At 38.7% G+C, this 24930-nt stretch overlaps 1 protein-coding gene across 3 annotated transcripts; it reads right to left on the bottom strand.

Moving 5' to 3' along the window:
- Positions 1-664: 664 nt before the first annotated feature.
- adss2 (adenylosuccinate synthase 2) lies at positions 665-23130 on the bottom strand. 3 transcript variants are annotated; one of them, XM_032553258.1, is made up of 13 exons: positions 22851-23128; positions 13003-13105; positions 11654-11722; positions 11489-11539; positions 11264-11330; positions 7459-7566; positions 6533-6614; positions 6303-6429; positions 5096-5250; positions 4384-4508; positions 4167-4264; positions 3534-3683; positions 665-1609 (listed from the first exon to the last, which is right to left on the bottom strand). In XM_032553258.1, exons 1-13 carry the CDS (start codon positions 23034-23036, stop codon positions 1557-1559), a joined length of 1374 nt encoding a protein of 457 aa, XP_032409149.1. In that variant the 5' UTR covers positions 23037-23128; the 3' UTR covers positions 665-1556. The 3 variants fall into 3 exon arrangements, with proteins under 3 accessions (XP_032409149.1, XP_032409151.1, XP_032409150.1); XM_032553259.1 differs by lacking the exons at positions 665-1609; positions 3534-3683 and adding an exon at positions 3701-3780 and having other exon boundaries at positions 22851-23130; XM_032553260.1 differs by lacking the exons at positions 7459-7566; positions 11264-11330; positions 11489-11539; ... (1 more) ...; positions 13003-13105; positions 22851-23128 and adding an exon at positions 6863-6882.
- Positions 23131-24930: the final 1800 nt, after the last annotated feature.

Below are 24930 nucleotides of genomic sequence, written 5' to 3'. Positions count from 1 at the left end.
AGAGGATTAGTAATAAGTTATATCTCATTCTGTAAAGATGGAAACTTTTTTCACAAACAGTGCTTCGTCTGTGTTATAGTTACTAGACTTCAATCATGCGTCCATGTTTCATTGCGCGTACTTCTTAATACGTGACATGTTTCATTTCTAGACTCTTGTTCCAATGTCATTTATTGTAAATAGGACTGAAGAGGTAATGATGCCACATCTTTTGCTTTAAATAGCTTCCTGTTCCCAAGAGGACATTTTCCAACAGCTGCAAACAATGAAAACATTGCAATATCCCTTAAGAGGTTCAAATAGGGCATTACAAATCATTACAAAGAAATTAGAAGTCGTTTTTCTAGCATATGGGTTTGAAAAGTGTCCAGTTTATCCTTGAAAAACAAGATTACTAATCAAAAGATCATCTGATTAACCTTTAAAAAAATAAAGTATCAGAGTCTGAGGACAGGATGTGGACAAAAATTGGTTTGTGGTAAAGAAATGCAACATTTAGAAGTCTGCAGATGCTAAGAGGATGATTTTATACATTTATATATCAGTTATTTGTTTTTATCTTCTCAAAATCAGAACATAAAACCAGATCCACTAAAATTTGAACTGGCCTCTTTTTCTGGATGGCTTTCAAAGCTCTGATAAAACAAAGACAACAACAATGAAATATCTGAAATATTATTTTTATCAGTTTATAAGTTACTTTTCCTCACACATGAACAGAGCATTGCAGCGAAAGTGCAAAGAAATCAAAGCAATACGATTTAAATCACATGAATATGAGCAGAAAGACCCCTAGCCGACTGAAATTATTCTCATTTACGAAAAGATTACCTATTCGGGATTCCCTGTAGCCTTTCCATGGAAAATTCCCACATTATGGACAGACATTTGGATTTTCTTATGATCAGCAGTCAGGAGAAACCTTCGCTGACTACACGACATTTAAGAGTTACGTCTTCCGGTTGAACGACAAGGCGGTACAACTGCAAGCCTCTGAGAGAAAACAAAAACACAAAAGGACTGGGGTTTTTTTTTTAGTCTAAAAGATCCCTTTATCCGCATGTTGTGCAAATCTGACAGAAGAATAAAATATAAAGCTGACAGTGTCCAGAGCATCTAAAGTGCTGCAGTTCAAACCGACCGACACTGAAGTGCCACAGGGACTAAAAAATAAATCACAGCAAGAAACCAAGACAGAATAAAAACACCAGTACCGATTAGAACAGTTCTTGTGTCTGCGTCGGAGCGATCCCTGATCTCCTCGCGGACGGAGTTTCTTTAAAACAAACGACTACAACCCCACAAGAGACAAAAACGAAGGACAGACAGTGTTTTGCTTTCAGTTTAAAATGTTAAAATGGTGAGAAATCTTTCAAACGCAGTGCTCAGTCTGACGAAAGTCCGATCTACAGCGTCAGTGGCGCGGCCCGGCCCGGCCCGATGGAGATAAAACAGTAAGAACAGAAGTGGTCGTGTCTTTGAGACAGGTAGGTCGGCTGTGTGTAACGTGGGGCGGGGGGGAGATGAAGGAAGGAGGGTACGTCGCCTTCGCTCCTCTAAAACAGCTGGATCATGGACTCCCGTGACTTTCCCACTCCGATCCACTTGACTGAAGAGAAAGGAAAGATTTTTATTAACCTCATGAGGAGTCTGGGGTTTAACAATCTCTGCTTTTGAAATGATAACGCTCAACAAGGAGGTGGTGACCTGCAGGTGGGCAATCCCAGCTGGAACGTTGGTGTTAGAAGCTGATCGTTTGGTTTGCATATCGAGTTAAAAGTCTACGTAACATTTTTGTCTATGCAGTAAATTCAAAAGAAACTAGAATCTTTATACATGATTAACTGTGATTTAACTAAGCAGCACTTCTCTAAAATGCTTCCTTTCCTATTCCTCCCATCCCATTGGAGCTGAAATTCAAGCTTTCGTCCTAAAGCTGCTGATATGTGCAACATATTAAGTTATTGGCACTTCTATGTAAAACAATAAAACAATTAGTTTTTTGCAACGGAGACTCAGTGATGCCACTCTTTGCTCTAGTTCTTCAACAGTGAACTTTGACCTCCTTCCTCGTACTCCTCACTGTGCGCAGCAGCAAAAATAAACACGGGTCCTCACCCAGGCTTCTTTGTTGATCTCCCAGTGGTTTTAAACATTTCATATATAAAATGTTGCGTTGACACACAAAACACCAGTTAAAAAAAACTCGCATAACATAAATAGTTACATGTTGAATACGTTTTCTGTTGCTTCTTTTTGCACGAGCAGCAGAAAATTGGTGCCTACTGATGAGAAATGGTAGATTATTTAATGTGCTTTGAGAAGGACTACAGTGGATTTTATGCAGATTTCAGATGATTTCTAAAGACTTTGCTCTATTCACCGCTACAATATGAATGCAAGTAAGGTTCAAATTAACAAGTGAAATAGGAAATTATGGATTACTCATGAAACATGCTTCAAGACTATCATTTTAGGTTGTTAAAATACAGTGCAATTAAAAAACAAACAAACTTATATACACCCAGCTTATTCCTGACAGTGCTGCTGAAAATTAATCTGAGGTAGTCATCTCGTTAAAGTAACTGGTGGGTGGTTTAGCTGAATCTTTGTTTTCTCTGTTTGGATAATCTCACCCCTGATCACCCAAAGCCTAATTTGTCTTCACCACGCAGATGCTGAACATGAAACCCAAAGTAAAACAGGATTGTTCCTGTAATGAGTGACTCCAGTTTCACTGATTTATTGATAACCAGAAAACAAGAAATCAAAACAAATGCAGCTGGAGACACTGAACTTCAATTGATCAATAAAACCCCTGTGGGCCACATGGGAAAATGGCTGCCCCATTTTGAGATATTAGTTGCAAACAAATTCATTTATTTTTTTTAAATATGCTGACCTGGAATTTGCACATATCATTGATACAAAGCATCATGGACTATAGGAAGAGAGGATATGAATTTCTTAATGTTTTCCCCCCTTTACTGTATAAAGAAATTTAAATCAGAGGTTGGATTTTAAAATAATTTTTCAAAGTGAGATTTTGCTGACAAATTTACTTTAAGGCTCTTTACATCCTAAAGGAGCGCCACAGATGAAGTGGTGGAAGAACCAAATAAGAAATAAATACCTCTTACTAAAATACAGTTCCTGATGATATGTGGCAACGTAAAACGTAGCAATCAATCAATTACTGATCGATTAGTAATCATTTTGTTGGCACAAGCATGACTTTGCCGTAATAGTTTGCCATTTTTCTTGTTAGAGTTTTTGGAAGTCATAGGATGAGAGTTTATGCGTACACGCTTTTTGATCATTACAGGATAAAAAAAAAAAAAGAAAACTACTTAGGAATGCAAGATTGCTTAAAAATGTTCAAATATTCAAAATAACTACAATAGAAATCCTCAAAATGTATTATTTCATTACGGCTGCGTGGTTAAAATGATAGCAACAAGCAACAGAAAAGGTTTCCTTCCGTCACCGTGGTGTGCGTGTGTGTTGGGGTGTCTGTGTGTGCGTTTCCGTACCAGGTACTCCCACATGCTCCTCCACGAAGCGCACATACTGCTGGGCGTTCTCTGGCAGCTCCTCGAAGCTTCGAGCCGCTGAGGTGTCGCTCTTCCAGCCGGGCAGCGTCTCGTACTGGACCTCGACGCGCTGCAACACCTCCTGATTGGCTGGCACGAAACCAGTCAGAGCAGAGGACAATTTGAAAACGTTCGCCTTACAGCAGGTCCGTTAAAAGCTGGGGCTCTCTGTCAAGATTCATGCAAACTGGAAAAGGAAATGTAATCTGATCAGATTTTTGTTTTTATTAGACGTCTTATTCTGAGCCAAAAAGAAAAAAACTAAAATACTGGAAAAGCAGTAAAAACTAGTTTCCTTAGTAAATATATAATTAAAAGTCCTACTGAGGCAACATTTCTTTTGGTTAAAAGCAACAAGCTGGTACAATTTTTTCCATGAAAACACTGTGAAAAAGTCCTGCGATTGCTTCCAGGCACCATCAATGCGCAACACTAAACTGATGAAGAAAAAGCATGCTGAGATTAATTTGATGTTTGGTGAAGAACATTTGGACAAGTCAGTGAGGTAAAAGGTATAAGTAAATCAATGAGGTATTATTTTCCTTCTTGTATCTTCTTTCTTCAGGCACTTACCTGGAAAATGAGGTATAATTTCACCATCGACTTTGTACGCTAAGCCCACTTTGATCTCTGAAAATACGTCAAGTATGTCCAGTTTTGTAAGCGCTAAACTGAAAGAAAAGACGAATGAAAGAAAAATAAATCAAGTAATTCTCTTTATAGCTTTCACATTTAAAAAAAAAAAAGAAGCTAAAACTGAAAGGAAAACAGAAAAAAAAAAAAAACATACGCAGTGAAGCCATTTATCATATGTGCATATTTGATGAGCACCAGGTCCAGCCAGCCGCAGCGGCGTTTCCTGCCCGTGGTCACGCCGATCTCCTTCCCTCGGTTCTGAAGCAGCTCTCCGATTTCCTGATCAGCAATAAAGAAACAAACATTTCGCAGGTGAGTTTTCTACGGTCTTCCTCTAGCAGCAAAACCCAGAACGCTCCTGCTTTAAAAGCTCAGTTTACAGGCTGATTTATCTTAATGAAAAATATACTGCAGATGGGAGCAATGTGCCAACATGCCCTCTAGATGGTGCTGTTTGACAACAAAATGCTCCTCTCTTTAAACTGGACTTCTACATCAAGTTTCTAAAAGCATAATAACACTTATGACTATGTTATAAATAATATCAGTATGTATAAAGAATGAGAAAATCAACAGAAAAACTACACTTTTCATTCCAAATCAAAAACTGAAGAAGAATAACTTTGTCATGGCTGTTCAAGCAGTGCTTTTTCTATTTACACCTGCTGGTAAATTATTTGCCATGCAGAAATATATTTTCCATAAGTAATCCTATGGAACTATTGCATCGCAATGACTTTGAACAATATGGTAGTTTGACTCAGATAGGTCTTTTTATAGGTGAGTAATTTTAGGTTTGGTAGTAAAACTGAGGGCTCCTCCTGTGACCATAAAGCATGAATGTGTCATGTTGTGCATCTTCTTACGTTGCTCTGCTCTGAGGGGAAGGCACCGATGCCCACTCTGGTGGTGTAGGCTTTAACGACCCCGTAAACTTCACCGACATTCTGGGGAGGCATGCCGAGTCCCGTGCACACCCCGCCGACTGTGCAGTTGGACGACGTCACAAACGGGTAGGTACCTGCAACAAACAAAATACAAAATCCACACATAAATATGCATCTTGTTCAGGTATTAGGTTATAATCGGAGGATTATTTGGTCAGTAAAAACAAACCAGGTCAGATACCTCGCCGTTTCCCTCAGCTTTCATGTGCTTTAAAAAAAAAAAAAAGCTCACCTCAATAATGGTTTCCGTTTTCAAATGAGATTCTTAAAGTGGCAGTATTATGTATTTTAACATAACCAATGTTATTTTCAGGAAGCCATCACAACATTGCTCCTCTATTAACACTTTATCAACATTTTTACCAGAGTTGCACTGAGAAGTAGCTCATATAACGAGCTCTGCAGATGTGCAGATGTCCTATGTGTTTGCTAATTGCTGCTGGCTAATCTGAAGGAGTTGCATAAGGGAGGAACAGGGGAAGGTTGCTTTGTGAGGCTCTGAGGAGAAGCTGCACCTCGAAAATGGTGCAGTATCCAGCCAGGCGTTTTACACAGCCGAATGGTTTCCATGGGAGATTAAAGGATTTGACAAACATGCATGAAAAAAAATCAAGGCAACACTACAAATATGTTTTTTGATGAAGGTGTAACATTATAACATGGCGTAAAGCTCAAAAAAGTAAATTTTGCATAATACTGCCCCTTTAATGAGAAATCTGTGCAAGTTAAAATTCACAGAGGTCACAAAAAAATGATTTCAGCCAATCTAGGAACTCAAGGTAGGTTTTATGACAACCTAGCTGTTTTGATAATAGTGCTGAGTGTGGTCAGTGCTCGCAGTAACAAAGGACCTGTTCAGGTGTGAGATAATTCCTGAAAATGACTGTAATTCAGCTCGACTGACAGACTGTTGCAAGTGGTCGCCTTGGTGCTCATGCAGTAAGGTGACAGAGTGGTTACAGCTGGTGAGACGGCACGTAAACCCCGGACACAGGAGCACGTCGGGAAACTTACCATCATCCCTACTCATTACTCCAGGAAGGCTTTTGTGAAGAGCAATGCAAATCTTAATGTTATCTAACCAGAGCAACCATTAGATGAGGCACACATGCGCTGACTTACTGACCGAAGTCTATGTCCAGAAGTGCTGCGTTGGCTCCTTCCACCAGGATCTTCCTGGGAGGGCCGTGGAGAGCCTCGTACATGAAGTGCACACCATCCCTCACCATGGGCTTAAGTCGCTCCACATAGGCCTGAATCAGGTAAATACAAACCAATCTTTAATTTAAAAAAAAAAAAAAAAAACACAGCAGGGTTTTAGATGATCGTCCTGTTTAGATTACTTTTATTAATTACCTTTAATTTATCCAGCTCTCCTTCTATGTCAATCTCCAGTGTCGGATACATGGCTTTGTACTGCTGAGCCAGCATTTTGTATCTGTAACAGGTGGTCAGCTCTGATTAGTTAAATTTCTAAATTTAGGCACACTTTTCTGTGAAATGATCACGAGAAATATATATATATATATTATATACAGTATATATATATATATATAAAGTCATAAGTTTCCACAATGAATGCATTTCAGCAATATCCAAACAAGTTGAAGAAAATCTTATCCGTACTTTACTGGGATTTCCTGAATTCAGGGGCTGTGCATGAACACGTTATTGAGAGGCGTTAACCTTTTGGAGAAATTTTTAATTAACCATGATCTACCCGACCCTGATAAACCTGAACTACTTATTCGTTCATTGGCATCATTAGACAGCACTCCATCAATAACGTTTTAGGACAAATAAAGGCTTTTTAAAGTAGAAAACAGTCATTTTCCCTCGTGGTAAGTGCTTGGTGACTGCTGTGTATTTATAGGTATATATGTGCATTAACTTCTTTCTTTGTCATTTGGTTTGTCTGTGGCTTTCGTGAGAGTCATCTCCCCCAACCTTCAACCTCCTTTCACTTTTTTGCTATTTTTAATTGACCTGACAAGCCCACTTGGCTGCCTAAACAAGATATCACTTGTTATTTCTTTCATACAATAAAGTTAGTTGTACTACACTTTTTCTTTGGTCAAAAATGGAGATACAGATTTTGAGAGTCTGTCATTGTATTTGAAAGGATTTCATGAAACAAAAAAGATCAGAATGGACAATATCAATGTTACTGATTTACCGTTTAGGCAGAAACAAGCAGAGTAATGCTAAAAACTTGTGAACAAAATGATTGTTACAGAGCTAACTGAGGGGAGAAAGTAAAATCCTGTAATGCAGGAACAGACCTTTCGGAGAACTGAGTGAAGTCGGCCAGTAAATCACATATCCTGAGACCGCTGCGTGCCGCCTTAGCCGAGTACACCGGACCGATCCCCTTCTTGGTCGTCCCGAGGCTGAGCAGGGCCGGGAGCAGAGAAGGGAGGAGATAATTAACAAAAAACATTCACGTTAATTCACACCTTACCATTTTACAGCAACAGAGTTCGTCATGCAATCACACGTGAAACTCTTGTCATTTAACCAATCAGCAAGTCTGACTGAAACCAGGCAGACACAGAAAGAACCGTGTCCAATTAGCTGATCAGACATTTATTATTTTAATATTTTACAGATACATCTTCAACTTCCAAGCGACAGAAAATACCTTCTCTAGCTATTGAGTCATCAGAAGTTCACCTTTTATATACAGCAGAGTGTGAGAGAAAGAGTATTAGAAAACAAATGAAGCAAAATGCACATTTGCATTTCAACAACATGCCATGTCAACGTGTACATCCGATAAGTCCTTCTATTAAAAGGAAGCTTCAGCACAGCGACATTTGCTGAGCCAACATGCAAACTACAGACCAGAAATAGACAAAGATCCTCTGTGAATATAGAGTTTCACTTGAAGCCCCACTCAGTGTGAAACATCCACTCACCATGTGTCCCACAGTGGAGAGCTAATGTGGGTTTACCACAACTACTACTGCTACTACAAAAAAAAAAAACATTCTCTTATTTTTTACTTCATAAATGAAATTAAGAGGCTATTAAAGAATGTTCTAATTGGTAATTTTCTGAAAGGATTGATTTTTATTTCATATATTTTTTATGGTTTGATTAACAGCAAATTATAAAATGTAGAAGTAAATAGAATATTTATATCCACTGCCTTAAACATAACCCAAGTACAGCTTCATTCATTGTAACTTGCAACACAAAACTGAAGAAATCTTAGGTTATGGTTAGTAGACACACACCTTAGGAAACTGAAACAGTGACTGTCGGAAAAAAATAACCCCTATCATCCAATCTAAAAAAGTTCATTTATTTTTTAATTCTGGATTTCTGCTTTTCTGAGTCTTTATGGAAGCTGACATCGAACTGTATTTTGAATAAAAATACATATAGATGTGGTTGAAAGTAAAAGTTATGCAGCTTTATACTTGTAAATGTGATAATACTGAATGATCCCGACCGTTTGTAATTCCTGGAATATGTTTAGCCTGGTACTTTTAAGGTTCTGTATGAAAGTAATCTGTGTGAAACGACGCCAGCAGAATCCACCAGCCTGACGCATCAAACAGCTGAAAGCTTATAACAGCTGTGTCATTACAGCATGTGATCGCTTTGCCTCTTGCACAGATTCGCTGGGAGTATTTGTGCTTTGGTTGATGAGCTGCAAAGTCATTATGATTTGTTCTAAAGAAAAAAAATCTCAAGATACAATCAGGGAGTTAAGTTCTTGAATCAGATAAAGATTATCCAAGATTTTAAAAAAATCTGTATAAGATGAATTTATTGTTCATCAGCATACATGAGTTGATGGTTAGTTTCATTAGACGTTTCCTCTGATCACTAAAACTAGATGTTACTTTATTAAAGAAATGTGAGAATAGAACAGCAGCTCATTTTCACAAGAAAAACAACTTATAATGACAATTACCCATCAGAGTTTTATTGTTAACAAATTTCATTTAACACCTTATATTTAGCTTACTAGCTGAATTAAGTGTAACAATAAGTTTTTAATGGAGAAATGAGGAGACATTTATGTGCTGGTAAAGCAACACATTTAACGTCATTGCTTTTAAAGCCCCCTTAAGCAAGCAGTCATTGTTTAGCAGTAGGAAACCAAGTAACAGAGAAAGTTTATATAAAAACGGGAATAACTGCACCTTTAAAGAAGTCAAAGCTTTTTTCATAAAGGTGGTGCAACAAACCAAACTATCCAAGTCTTTTGTTCTAACAATCTTTATCTAAATTTGCTCACAAAAACATTACACTAACAAAAAATTGTTTTCAAGTCAGCTTTAAAGTGATGTGTTCTGTACGTAAAATAAACTCCCACAGCACCATCCTAGATGTCAACATATTTGTCTGTCTACGTTAGTAAGCTATATTATCATGTACAAATTTTAAAGGGTTACTGCTAAATCTGCAAAATAAAAATCTGCATACTGTTTCTAAGGTTCAAATTACTAAGTGAGAGAGAGGAGAAGGTGTCAGTGGCTAAAGTTTTCTATGACTTTATAGAGAGAAAACTTTAGTCTTAGCATAGCTATATGCTATCAGCTGTACGATAACATATAGCCTCTGAACGCCCGTCTAAAACCTCACTGTCTGAAACTGTAGGAACTTTTTTTTCCCCTGTGGATCTGCAATACAAATCCTGTTCAGGTTCTGACCTGGTTACTGGATAGTAAACAATGTACCGTATTTTCCGGACTATAACTTGCTCTGATAAGACGAATCAGTCAAAAAATGCATCATGGAAAGGATAAAAACCACATAATATGAGTCACACTGGACTTCAGACCCATTCAATAAAATATAATGTTATAGAAAAGCCGATTTATTTTAGGAACTTTACCACTATGTGAGACACATTTATAGTTTAATTATTTTCAGTTGGAAGTTTAAAAGCCTTTATTTCTGTTAATTATGATGATTTTTTTCATTTCCAGCTAATGGAAACACAACATTTAAAATTTAGAATATTACACTAGACCAAAAATATATTTTTTTAAAATTCTTAAAAACAAAAATGCAGTTTAATGAAAAGTATGTTTTATACCTGCTTAAAAGTATAACATTTTCAGAAGTTGCTGTTATTCTGACAGACAAGAGTCATCGGGAGTCGGGATATTTTATCGAATATGACTGCATGAATCATTTATTTTGAAATTGTTAAACGTGACAGGGACCTCGTCCATGTTGTTGATATGAAGTTGATATTCCTGTTTTTCAACAAACGTGTGGAAACGGTGAACCTTTGGTTAGAAGCCAATTGGCAGTTTCTGACACACCTCTGATAGAGAGGCGGGTGCGTTGTATGAAGCGGTAACACAAAGTCATTTGAATCCCATCTCAAATGACTACAAATGTCATTTGTGACAACTGTCATGGTGTGGAGGCATAATTGCACCACTGACAAGCCTCTCCCTGCAGCATGTTCTTCAAGAACCCATCTGTGGACTTGTTCTTTCAGCTCTGGCCATCTTGCTTTCAGTCTGTGATTACTTTGCAGCTGCAGGTGATAACATTTAAAGCGTGAGTCAAAAAGGCATCGTGAAGAGAGAGAGAAAAAATAACAGAAGTCGCACCTGCCTATAAGTTACAGAACCAGTCAAGTGATGAAAAAGAAGTGTGACTTAATATCAGGAACATACGGTACATTTGAAGGACATGTAAGTGTTTAAGTTTGGGGATGGCATAAGGGTTAGAGGTAGATTTAAGTCTCTAAAGATACTGACGCATAAAGCAGAAGTGATTGAGAATGGTGGGGTTTATGAATCCAGGGGTCCACACAGGAACTAAACACTTCTCAAACTATCTGTCTGCACTGCCAGTCAACTTTCTGTAGGGCTCCCCCCAGCGGGCCACCAGGCTTTACTTTTGCTTTCAATTTATGTGTAAATTATATCTATTCTTTAGGTTGTTGATAATCTCAGACCAAGCCATACCAACTTACAAGATTTATGTACGTTAAAATAAAAAATAAAACCCTACATGTTTGTTTACATTGTCCATGCGTACGGATATGTTTGGATGAGCGTGTGTGTGTGTGTGTGTTACAACCATCTTTCTAAGCAACAGGTTTCTTACTTCTTGCCTGCTTGCTCTTGCCTCTGCTGTTCCTGAACGCCATCAACAGCTTGGTGGAAGTCAAACACTGCGGAGGAGGGAGAGAGGGGACACACACTCTCACACACCTCAGAGAAAGCAGGACTCACACATACACCAATATGCACACATTCCAGCGTTCACACACACATTCCCTTTCCCCCCACCCCAGAAAAACAGCAAAGAGGCAGAGCTGGCAGGGCTTACCTATATGTGCTCTGTCTGAGATGATCAGTCTTTTGTCCCAGTCCGTCAGCCCTAAACATACAGAGGAATACCCTTAATCTCTCGGGTTTTAATACAACACGCTGTTGTAAACCGGTGTAATTTTTATTTTTTCAAAAACATGTAAAACATATGTATTTCACTCACCTTTCCCCTTGCCTTTGTTTTTCTCAGCCTCTTCAAACAGGCCTGGAAGGTGGATCACAACACCATTTCCTGAAATAGCCACCGATGAGAGGATGGTTATGTTCACAGTTTCTGATCACTTTGTAACAAATAGACAACCAGAAGGTGCAAGGATGATTCAGGGAATTATAAATTTGATTACCTGAATAACATTTAGTATTGTTAGGAACGCACCTGTCTGGAAGTCTCAGCCTATATTGATAACCATTGATAATATTTTTGTTATAGTCGATACACAAAATTTACCAATATTATATCGACTTAGATAACCGACTTATTATATAACTCAAGAGTGTGAATAGCCAAAGCATTGACTGATAAGCAAAAAGAGTACATCTGCAGAATTGTTGTGCTGCTTGAAGCAGCTTAGAGAAGCTCAAACAGAGGTTTATGTTAGAACCTGTAAATACGCCATGACAGTAGGAGGTGGTAAGCGACTTGAGTGGAATCGCCAAGCAAGGTAAAGAAGGAAAAGTTAAAAGAAATTACTTCACTTTAAAAACCAGCTTTGTTTTGCCAGAATTTGCGACTGCAGTTCAAGAATAAAACTCTGGAGGTAGAGTTTGTGGTTGCTGAATGGGAAAATACTGTAGGTCAAATAAAGTTTCTGGAGTTACCGGGAGACGCAGGTGGGAAAAAAAACTCATAGCAGTGTGTTTTATAATCAGTGCACTCTTAAGAAAAGACAGGCGACAAGCATTATTAAAAGCCCAAAACTAATGTGTCAATCATGCCATTAGCGACACGGCTCACCACAACTGTAAGTGTACAATCAAATTTATCACGATAAATGATAAACGATACAATAAAATCCCTCCCTCCACCAATAAAGAACATAGGTAGAAAATATGGATGTGCAAAAAAAAAAGTGTGGAAACAAGACAAACTGAAACACTACAAGAGACTCTTCTCAAACAGAGAAGCACTAAAGTGCATGAAGTAGAGACTTCATGCACTTTAGAAGTAGAGAAGTAAAGAAGGAGACGCGATTAAGCTGCATGTTGTAGCGCAAATGTGTGGAGCGTCTGGGAGCCTTAAAGGAAGAGTTGGGACTCCATTAGCTAATGAAGTTAGTGCAGATGAGTGGATGTGATGCAGCCCGCAGCTTGGCGCTGAGTCAAGCTGCTCACAGTCTCTGTAGCAGTCATTAAAATGGATTTTTCAAAAGGTAATATCTTGATCAATTTGGTCTAAAAAATAAATATTAGTGAAGAACGCCCTTATTAGTGTGCCTGAATGTATGCACGTACTGTAGTTTGCATTAAGAAAAAAAGAAAGAAAGAGGAAGAGAGTGTGCTGCTCTTACACACCAATGAAGGCGGTGACTTTGGGGTTGATGATGCCGCTGGGTAGGAGGTGAAAGTCGTACTCCACAGAGTCCACCACCACCGTGTGTCCGGCGTTGTTGCCGCCCTGCAGAGAAGCAGCAGAAAGCCGATGAGGAGAAGCAACAGAAATACAGAGAGGCCTGCTGGACGCTTTTTGTTTTTTTAAAGAAACATTCAGGCTGAATCGTTTGACGAGTAGCAGCAAGCAGGACACTTTCTGTTTGTATTGTTGAGCCCACAGGATCTTTCAGATATAACACAACTTCAGTGGATTGTTGGCATGTTGTTTATTGTCTGAAAAAATGGTGCACACCCAAAGCCAATCCTACATGTCCGGGCAGGACTTGGTGTAGCTATTGGCATGATAAAACGAAAGTCTAAACCTCACAGCTCAACTCCTGAGGATGATTCACACTCAGAGTAAAGAAACAGTAGCTGGAGGAAGAATATTTGGTTCTCCAACGGTCTTCACCTCCAGTTGTAAGATATGAAAAACCTGAATGTCACGATTTTGGCTGTCATGTTTGCATAGAGAGAGAGAGAGCAGTTACACCTTTAGCAGCATTTAATGACCGTGCTGTCCTGGTCCCACTACCCAAAGTCACCAAATAGAAAATCGATTTATGGATCAATGCATGTTAGTGAACCCATAATTACTGAAACGCCATCACTTAGCTCATTAACACTGAGCTTTTTACATCGTTGCATCACAAAGTGGGACATCTGACAGCTTAGAGGTGAGGATATTATTACCAATCTGAGAAATTGGTTAATGAAACTGAACACCTGGATTACTCTGGGAGTTTGATAAAAATGCCACAACTAATTAAATTATTACCTGGCTACAAGTAGCATAGACCATCAGTAATACAACTGCCCCCACCTGTTGCTGCATGCTACCAGTCAAATGGCTGAAAAACCTTTCCTTCACTCAAAAGGAGCTCAAATCTTCTGAAATATTTCCAGTCACAAATATCACGAACTGTCACAATTAGCCAACATTAGCTTCTTATACTTGTCTTACTCTAAAAACTCAACAAAAAAAAAAGGTTCCACACAATAAACACTTAATATAATAAAAACTACTTCCAAATGTAGAGGGTGCTTACTCTATTTTACTCTTAAGGTATCAAAATCAAAAATATAGAAAAACCTTTAAATCGGCACTGAGAATCAGAGATTCTACATATTTTGGACATATATCAACACTCAGCTATACAATTTACAACATGCAATTATCCAAAGGTTTCCTCAAAACAATTATATATACAGTGCAGCAAATAAGAATTTGCCCCCAACAGATTTTGCATATGTGGGGTGGCTGTGGAGTAGTTTTCTTCAATAATTGTAGGTTTGATTCCAGCTTCCTCCTGTCACATGCCAATGTGCCCCTGGGCAAGGCACGTAACCCCAAGTCACCAACCGATCTGTGTGTCGGTGTGAAAATGTGAGAGTGTGAATGGGTGCATGTGGCTGTAGTGTAAAGCGCTGGAAAGCTTGTCCCACTGAAATGTTTAAATCAAACTAATTTTAAGGAGAAAGAATAACCTAAGTAAATACAAAAAGAAGCTTTAGAATTATGATTTTATTTATAAACTTCACCAGAAGTTAGATTATGACAGTTATAATAACAAAAAGTAATAAAAACAGCTTGGGAAAATATGAGACGAAAAAAAAACCTAAGCTAAATTTAACTGCAGATCCATTTTTCTCTTTGCCTCTTTTGTCTTTAGTTCATCCCTGGACCAGGATTTGCTCCCCTTTCTGCAGTCGGTAAGTACATAAATCAAAGCTAGCATGTGCTTCTACCATAAAGTTATTCTTGGCCAGCAACGTACCCTGCAGGTGTAGAGGGTAACACATGATTGGGAAGAGATGCCTCTCCTTTTTAGAAAGCGCTTTTACGACACATCCCTCCCCAGCAGAACCAAAGAACTGGGCTCTGCTTCATACAGTCCCGTGACCCAGAACCTCTTCATTCCAGTCATAACAAACTGAACTGTTAGTGGTCCGACACCTGCTGCTGTGCAGTGCTGGAGAGGCAGTACAGAAAAATGTAAATCATATCATGATAGCGTTCATATATATATATATAAATAAGCATAGTTTAAAAACTAGTACTATAAAGAAATCATCATCCTGGATATGATTGAGAAAAATATGATGAAATAACCCAACACTTAAAAACATTTCCCAGCAAGGTACAAAACGTCTTGCGCTGTTTGTGGGTGTCACTATAATCAAGTGTGGGTTGAACATCGACCCAAAGTGAAACGGGGTGTTCACAGTTCTTAACAATTCTAACTGAAAGCGACCACTAAACGTGTTCTTCACCGTCTCTGGAGTTCATTTCCTCTGCCTATCACTACATCTACCCAGACATTTTAGCCAACAGAGGTAAATTGCGACATAAAACTTTCAAAATACGTATATTTAAAAGCATAGAAACACCAGATCAATTACAAAAATTTATACTTATGAGTTCCACTGAGGCATGGGTATAAAATCGCTCTGGTTCCTCAAAAGATGAACAAACTTTCAGTATTTTTCCTATTGCTAAAGTTCAGTGTTGTGTCCAGAAAGACACAGTGTGTCCAGTGTCTCAACAAACCATAACCAACCTTGTTGATTGTGCAACATCTGATATATTTCTTCAAGTCATCCTCCCAATCTTCGAAAGCTTGATGGACTGAAACCACCTGTTTAAGTCGTAAAGGTTTATTCTCCCTGTTTGCCCTATTCAATGGAAAATCTTCCTGATTTTATCTTCTATACCTACATCCATCAGACAAGGATTTGAACAGTTTGCTGGAAAACAAGTGTGGTAAAGCTCAATTTGAAACTATTCTCATTTGCTTTAAAATGGTCTGATCTTACACTCCCTTACCTCTGCTCCTTGATAAATTCAGTCACATTGTGGACGTTTAATGTCACCCTATCACTCTGATAAAGACAATGTAAAATGTCTTTCTATCTTTAAAGAAAGAATGCTTTCTTGGTAACACTTTATTTGAAGGGGTGTGTATGAGACTGGCCTAATACTGACATAACACCTTTTATGAACATGAAGGAGTCTTCGTGAATGTCTACGACTGTTGCCATGAAGTGTCATTCAGTAAATAATGACACTTTTAGTGCAAAGTTTACACTTTTAATGGACTTTTAAATGAAGTTTTAGTACAATTTTGCATTAAAAGTGTCATTACTTCTTGAAATTCTTGAAAGAATTCTTGAAAAAATTCTTCCAAGAAGAATTCTTTTTCAAAGGATTCTTGTGAAAGGATTCTTTCGCAACCGAGACTGAAGCTGGGTGAAGCAACAAATGCGTTCATGTTTTATGAACATGAAGTGCGTTTTGATGGTATGCTCGCACAGGGTCAAAGTAAAAAACAGAACAGGAACTTCTGTTTCTGCAACAATCCATACAGTTCAGCTTTAGCATGCTTTATGATCACACATGTTTTTGTAATGTATTCTGGTCTTTGCGGAAGTATTCAAGTATTCATGCCCCTTTGTCGTATTGTGCAATATTACAACCACAAACTTTGAGGTAGTCTGCAAGGGTTTTTTACGCAACATAGTAAAACAAAGTTGACAAGTGCATCATGAAGGAAAAAAGTGGCAGGGTTTCCCAATTTCTTTTTACAAAAATTTTAAAAGTGAGGGATGTACTGTTGAAAGCAGACATGTACATACGCAGAATAAAACAATAATGAAAAAAGGCTTCATCTTCCTGGGTGCTTCAATATTTCCACATAAAGTTCTTTCCTCATAATTCTATCTATTTAATGAAGTGCACCAGTTCGTCCTGCAGCAAAACTTCCCCACACTACAGCATCCCGTCGTTGCGGTCAAACAGTTTCATCAGACATAGAGCATGTCTCCAAAAATGAAGGTCTTTGTCCGCGTGTGCGTTTGCAAACTGCAATCTTTCATTTATGTGTTTCTTTTGGAGAAATTACTTCCTCCTCACTGAGTGGCTTTTAAATCCATGTCGGTACGGGACACATTTCAGTGTCACCATAATCAGCCAAAATCTTCATGAGCTCTTTTGCTAAATTTTGGGGTTAATCTACACATTTTGGGCCAAAATATGTCAGTCTCTAGAACACACAACCTGTCTTCTTCCTGAGCTTGTCAAACAAGAGAGCAGTGTGTTCCAGGTGAAATACTTTCCACAGGTGAGCCTCTAATTTACTCAAATATGTTGGGAAAGTCATCAGCAGTCTCGAAGGCCAGGTAGCACCGACAGATAGAGATAGCTATCTAGATGTGCTACGGTAGGAAAACCAAAGAGGTAGCACAGATCGTTAGAACATCAAAAGCACGTTCTTTATTTACCCACAGTGGACTTCTTCCTCCAGTTCTGGATGTCTAACTTTTAGCCTGCGATTAGCTTTCCTCATGGCTGCAGATGGTAATGTTTAATCCCGATGTCCATCAGAATGAATAAATATTTAACATGAAGAGGAAAAAAAATACATATACAAGTCACACCTGAATACAAGTCGCAGGACCCGCCAAACTATAAGAAAAAATTTGACTTACAGTCTGGAAAACATGGTACCCTATGGAAGCAGCTATAAGAAGAAATTAGGAATGTCACAATAGTTTTATTTATAGGACACTGTAGTTTTATTTGTATGGTTAGCCAAATACTTTTGACCTCTTATATGGTGCAGAATCAAAATTGATTAAATATCTCGATAACACAGGTTAAGAAGAAAATACCTTAATTGTGCTTTGGACGACAGGTACGTATTTCAGGTTTGACCTATAGAGAATGTCAGCTTCTGTTTACTCAACGTCAAGGGTCAACAGAGCAATAGTACCTGCTTCACACCCAGTTCTCTCAGAGAGTCGCCTTGGTGTTTTCACAATCAAACACCAGACTCCAAGGCAACAAGACGCATTAATGTGCTTCGTTTGTCTGACCAACACCCAAAAACCTGATACATGGTGTGCAGAAGAAATGAGGGCGTGAGCAGCTAGGGAACCCGATGTACTAACTGCTAAACAATTATATTTTCTGAAATAAAATATAATTGTTTGTCCTACAAATATTCTCACGTATTTTCTCTCTTCTACATGCTGCCCTTACTCTCAAGAGGCTTATGCTGTAACAAACACCAAGAAAAAAAACTGCTTGCAGAGCCGATTTTATAAAAAGATCGACACTATCTCTTTCAGCTCACCACAGCGTACTCACGTATCAGTGAATCTCCCCCCCATATTAAACGTACACATCCAACAAGGCATGGAAAGGAAGCGGAGCAGGAAGCCAATACCTGTTTTCTTGTTTTATGTCCAGCTACGTTCTTGGCAAGACTGACTGTGGAAAGACACTTAGAAGGAGAACTTGTTATGTCAACTTGTTATCAACAGAGTAAACTAATAGCTCTCTGAACAGATATTCGGAGCACTCCAAAGATAAACACCACCGTTATCCCCAGCAGGCTGAGGAAGATTGTGTTGAGCTTAAAATTTTGGCTATAGAACAATATTTGCTAATAACAACATTATATGATTAGGCTGAGTGACTTGGAACGAGACTTCCTAAATAGGAGATAAATAAAAGCCAATAAACCAAAACTAATAAAGAGAGCATTTTAGCTGAGAGACTCAGTTGCCCCAAAAAAATCTCTACATTCCCAGATTGGCTAGACAAGAATCTATGTTCCTTTTTTATGACCTGGAAAACAGATCAATACAGGACGTTACAAGTGGTCTGAATACACTGTGTAGTCTGCAACAGGACAGCCAGACTGCAGGTTTCTCCTCTGATTAAACATGTGACTCTAAGCTACTAACAGAAAAAAAGCTTTTTCATACATTTTACTTCATCCCACCTCTGTTGCTTTCACCAACGATCACATCTAGCCTTTTTTTCTGAAGATCAAAGAAAACAATCACCCCAATCATAGGTGGAGAGCTGGGAGTCGAAACTGTCCAAGGCAAAAACTCGTAGTATGTCAGGGTCTCACCTGATTTGCATGGAGAAGCCAGATCCCGTGCAAATTTATTTGACAAAATCTGGCTCCAAGCTGGAGACATCTATGGACACTTAGCACACAAGTTGGTAATGAGTTGGCTTAATTTGCGCTGCAGCCATTTCCCGTTAGTCCAAAACAATACGACTGTTTATCACAACACCCCCAATATCTGACTCAAATTTGTTATTACCGAATCATATGAGATCATTTTTAAGTGTTTATAATGTCAAACAAAATGGAAATCATTTTCCATTTTTGAAGTGCCTGAAATCAGGCAATTCAGTGGAAAACCATCAGGATGAGCAGATAAAGTTGGACATCAGGAGCAGTTTTAACGTAATTATATACGAGTTGGGGTTCATACAGCAGGTGGGCATTGTGTTTGCCCACACTGCTCTTTCATTCTCATAGTTTGTTCGTGTCAATGTGTGTGTGAATAACTTGCACATTATATGTTACTGCTGATAAGACAGCAATGGTTTTAAGAACTTATTGCAAAGGAAAAGCAGCCATCAGAAAACGATACATAACAGTATTTTCTATAGTCACTGGTTCACCACTCTGAACCTTATTTTTGCATCATTATTGATACCGGCTTACAATGGTCTGTCTGCCATTTTTAAAACATGCATTACACAATACCCTTGTTGAATATGATAAACTCTGATGTGACTTCTAATGCCTTCTGAAATCAAGACGCTTACGACTCCAGCTATCCTTCAGCATTTCAGCCTCTGTCTCTAATTCAACACCAGGCCTTCAGGGAAGTGTGGGTGAATCTGACTGGCCTAATATTTTGGCCTAAAGACTATCTATGAATGGCACTTGGAAACATAATAGTCTGTTATACATTCTAGTACTTTGAGATGCTGATATTTAAAATTGGCAGAAATGCACAGACACTGACCTGCATCGTTAGCATAACACACAAAGGCTTACAATAGTATATACAAGAGACTAAACTGCATACTGTAAATATGTTGTGTATAAATATATATGAACGGATACGTACTTTAAAGGCAAATTTAATACATGGCTTTTGTTATTACTCTAAAAGGCCGGTTAAACCTGAACTTGATGATTCCAGTCATACATGGGTTGAAGACGACTTCCTGCAGTTTAAAGCATAAACACATAAGAAATATAAGGATTTAATTAAATAACTTTGGGACATGGCATTGTATTTGGTGCTCTACTGGAACTTCCACCAACGATCTTCATCTCAGAGTTACAGAAAATGGTTAAAACAAGAGAATCCATTGACTGGCAGTTATGTAGACAAACATAATATGACCTGTGAGATCAAAGAAACTATACTGTATCAAGATGATAGAAAGGTGGCATTAAATCAATCATTCACTGCAACCGAGGTAAACAGAACGTGATAATTGAAGCCTCAACATGTTTAGCCTTTAAACAGACAAGCTATGGCAGCAGTAGTTCGAACAGAGTGCCACCCAGGTCAGCCAAGAGTTGGAATCCTACAGTACAAGTTCACCAAAATAAGACATTATAGCTCCATAGAGATACTTCAAGGTAGTGGCAATACAGTAGAGTAGAGTTGGGGGAATATTCTTGGTCCACGTTGGGCCATTCACTAACAACTGGACATTGTGCAGATGCCGGTCAATCTGAGAATTATTGCTAACATCAATGAATCCATCCCTTTTTGGCCAAGGTGCTCCCATCGTCTGATGAGCATTTCTAGCAGGACATTGAGCTGCGTCACAAAGCTAAAGTTACTTTCAAGACTGCTTTCTTGAACATGGCATGAGTTTACTGAACTTCATCAGCCTCCACAGTCACCAGATCTCAATCCAATACTAAACCTTTGGAATGTGATAGAAAGAGAGATCAGCTTTATAGTTGTGCAGTCAACAAATCTGCAGCAACAGTGCGATACTATCAAGTCAGTATGGACCAAAATATTTAATGACAGCATGTTGAATCCATGCTGTCAAGAATAAATAAAAGCGGCGTGCAGGGGTAAAGCACAACCCATGTATGGGGCCGTCACAGGTTCTAATCCCAGCCTGATGACCTTTAATGCATGTCTTCCCCATGTCTGAACACTCTCAAATAAAGGTCACTAGAGCCAATAAAACCTTTCAAAAAGAATAAATAAAACCATGTGTGATTTTTAGAACAAACCAAATCATTAGGTCTGATCTCATAAAGACCTAATGATTTGGTCGTATGTAGCGTTTACAAAAATATGTTTATATATATATATATATATATACAGACCAAAAGTTTGGACACACCTTCTCATTCAATTCAATGAGAAAGTGTGTCCAAACTTTTGGTCTGTACTGTATATATTTGTTAAAACTATCACCATGTTGTGACAGTATAACATGAGACAAATAATCTGTGATAAGATTGCTCTCCTCCACCTCCTCCCCGTGCCACTATTGCTGTCTGAAAAAAAATGCACCACTACCGGCCAAAAACAACTAATCAGAGTCATGAGGAGTGTCTTTGCACTGTCAAACAACCTGATGTGAGTGCTGTTGAATGCGGTAATGGCGGAAAAACAACTTATTGTTACAGGAAAACCGTTTATCTGTTATCATCTGTGGTAATGACAAATGACTTGAGCATTCGTGGCATCCTCTATTGTGGTAAACAAGCTGTAGCATGGCAAAGAGCAAGTGTGTGAAGGGTGAGTCCACTAGTATGATTGACAGCGTTAAGACTCTCCTCCTGGCTCTAATCGGTTGTTTCTGCCAGAGCTGTGTATTTGTTCAGATGACAGCAGGTCCATAGGGAGAAGGCTGAGAGGCTCAATATTTTCACATCTCTTATTTTATACTGTCATAGCATCGTGATAATTTTAATATGTAAAACATTTTGGTAAAAGTTATATACTGTCACTTCAATATAAGCAAAAACTGTAAGCAAGATTCTTTTTAATATTTGTTACTATAACATAGCAAATTCGCTGTCAAATTCTGCAGAATAGTGTGGTTTTTAAATCATACATTTAGTTGTTTTCACCTAATGTTAGCTTGACATAGTATTCAAGTTTGAAACTCTTTTTTTGGCACTGAAAAGCTGTTGCAAATGAAAAGTGGAACTATTCAATTAACTCCATAACTTCTAGAATTATTTCTTCTATAATATTTAAAAATGTCAGGGTTATATTTCTTAGCAAAAAAGACATCTCTATTTCTAAAACACAAAATACTTTTGAATAATAATTATGTGTAATAATAATCCACTATAATGGTATTGGGAGTCTAAGAAGAAGGTGTTGCTCTGGCAACAAAAACAGTCCTTTAGTTAACTAAATAACTAAGCGTTCATTGTAGCTAAAACAAAAAAACTGTTAAGAGATTAATCTTATGGCTGCTATACTTAACAATAACTATAATATATCTACATTACAGGTATTTAAAGAGCTAAGCAGCTAGCAAGAATTCAAGGTGACTTTAGCAAACACAGAGCAACTCCGTCTGATGTTGCTTAGCTTGTTAAAACCAACGCTGCATTCAAGACATTTCTGCAAAACTGGAGAAAATATGTCAACATATCGTTCTCACGCTCATAATGCTTAGCTTAATGCTAACTCTGAGAATACACCTGACGTATAAACGTGTAGCGGGACTCCTCTCATCACTGAGCGGGAGAAACTGTCAGAAACTCCCACACTGGAAGTCGGAAGCTGTCAAAGAGGGGGGGGTTTATTTCCGCTTGGCTCCCCCTAATTAAACGAGGTGACATGAACGCGGCGTGACTCCGACGTGAGGGACAGAAAGCTAGCGCCCAACGGTTACCTGCGGGGGGCATTAACCCGGTAACAGCTGGCGCTTTGTAGCCCGAGGGCTCACCTACCTGACATCTGCACACCATGTCCGCGTCTTGAGCCAGGAGATCCACAACTTTCCCTTTCCCCTCGTCTCCCCACTGAGCCCCGAGCACCACAGTCACTCGGTTGCCAACGGGCGGTCTCGGCAGTGTCCGCTGGCTGCTGTTGCCGTCCGAGGCCTCGACGGTTTCCTGACTGCCGCTTTGAGACATTTCTGCTGGGTTTCTCCCCCGGCCGAAAGACTGCGTTGCACCGAGCAGCTGCCTGCTGCTTCTGTCGGCCCTAAGACGGAGAGGCGAGAGGGAGCTCTCTCTCTCCCCACCGCGACGTTAGGAGCTGCGGAGCGACGCTCTCTGCACATGCGCGACGGCTCGAATTTCAAAATTTTAAAATCCTGATATATAAACAGAGAGAGCTACAAATAAACACCTTTGGGTTGCTATTTTAAAATAACCAAGAAGCTGCTTGTCTTAAAAAAAAAAAAAACACGTTAGATGAATCAAGTGAATCATCTGTTCCACTGCTTTTCTACAATTTCAGGTGACACTTCCACTTGTGGATGTGTGGAGAAGCAGCATCTGTGACCCTTCAGTTAAAATTAAACCACAAATGGAGGAACAAACACTGCAATTAAAGTCTTTCGTCTATGATTAACTACATGTGTTAGTAACATTTTTAGGATATAAGTTTAAACCCACTGTCAATATTCACAATTGATCACAAAGTCTTTGTTTTCTTTTGTGATATTTGCAACAATTTATCGCTCTCTGTTGGTTATGTGCGAATATTTCTAATTCTCGCATAAATTTAGCATGCAATTTAATGATTCATTCCAAACCTCCCTGTTTGTCCTGTTTATGTGAATTAAAATAGATTCAGATAAACAAACTGAGTGCGGAGGGTTTTGTTGTCCCACGTGGATGTTGATCTTAGCAAACAACCAGCAGACGAAACAGAAATGTGAGGACCGTACATAAAAAAGTTTAAAAAGTTCACAATTGTTGAGTCCTATTAAAAGCTGCACAGTGTCATAAATATAAAACAATGACACGGTTGCATTTATTTAGCTACAAAGGAAATGACAGGTTTGTTGCATTGAATGCCGTACCCAGTTTTGCTAAAGTGGAAAAATGAAACACAGATCACATTTAAGAATGTTGCCTCCGTCCTTGCAGTAACACAGTAAAATAAGTTTCCATACTGGTGTTTAGATCTGAACAACCTTAATAAATGTAGTTAAAATAACTTAGCAGAAGTTTTTCTTTTATCAGGGTTTCTGCTCTGTCTTTTTCCTGACAGTCTGGCAATCTGTCTCCCTCTAGTGGATATAAAAGGTATATATATTTAACATCAACTTTCTATCTATCTATCTATCTATCTATCTATCTATCTATCTATCTATCTATCTATCTATCTATCTATCTATCTATCTATCTATCTTTTGTTTCCTGCTGCAGATGGAGATCACGCTGGATCACATCACGCCTGTCCTCTCATCTCCTTTAGCTCAGCGTGGGACAGATGGTCTGCTGGGGAGACAAGAGGAAGCGGTGAGCAGTGGGGCCACGACTTGGCTCTGCATTAGCAAACTAACGTCACATTTCCACTGTGACCTCACTGAGTGTGGGGAGTCAGAAGGATGCGCCCGTGTCAGAACATGCAGACTCCAGGGATCCTGCGCTGGTTTGCGTTCCCACCAAATGGTTTGCATCAAAGGAAACCAGAGTGTGAGAATTATTTTTCTTTTGAACACCAGGGTTTCATTTTCTGCTTTGATTTTTGTGGGGGGGGGGGTTATCTTTATTTTATGTGACAGACCGACACAAAGCAGCAAAGCAGTGAACTGGGATTAAAGTAATAAATGGTTTTACTTTTTTCCCCCTCGCAGTCACTTTGGGGTATTTCTCAGAATAGAATTGAAATTCTGAAAGTTACTGGTTCAGTCTGCAAATCACAATGTCACTTTTGCACATCCAAAAATCAATCTCTCATTCCTTTCAGCAAGTTGCAAATGCTTTTGCACATCATGCAAGCGATCATGTACAATTACCTGCTCTTGTCTATAAAATGTATTCCACCCCTTAGATCTTAAACTCTATTCATTGC

The sequence above is a fragment of the Xiphophorus hellerii genome, chromosome 22, assembly GCF_003331165.1.
Source record: "Xiphophorus hellerii strain 12219 chromosome 22, Xiphophorus_hellerii-4.1, whole genome shotgun sequence".
Taxonomy (NCBI): Eukaryota; Metazoa; Chordata; class Actinopteri; order Cyprinodontiformes; family Poeciliidae; genus Xiphophorus; species Xiphophorus hellerii.
This window is presented reverse-complemented; position numbering and strand designations above follow the sequence as displayed.

Coding starts and splice junctions, on each gene's coding strand:
- adss2 (XM_032553258.1), bottom strand. CDS start 23,036: ATGTCTCAAAGCGGCAGTCAGGAAACCGTCGAGGCCTCGGACGGCAAC. Junction 6,615..7,458: donor TTCACTCAGTTCTCCGAAAG/GTCTGTTCCTGC, acceptor CACCTGTTACAG/ATACAAAATGCTGGCTCAGC. Junction 5,251..6,302: donor ACTTCTGGACATAGACTTCG/GTCAGTAAGTCA, acceptor TGTTTGTTGCAG/GTACCTACCCGTTTGTGACG.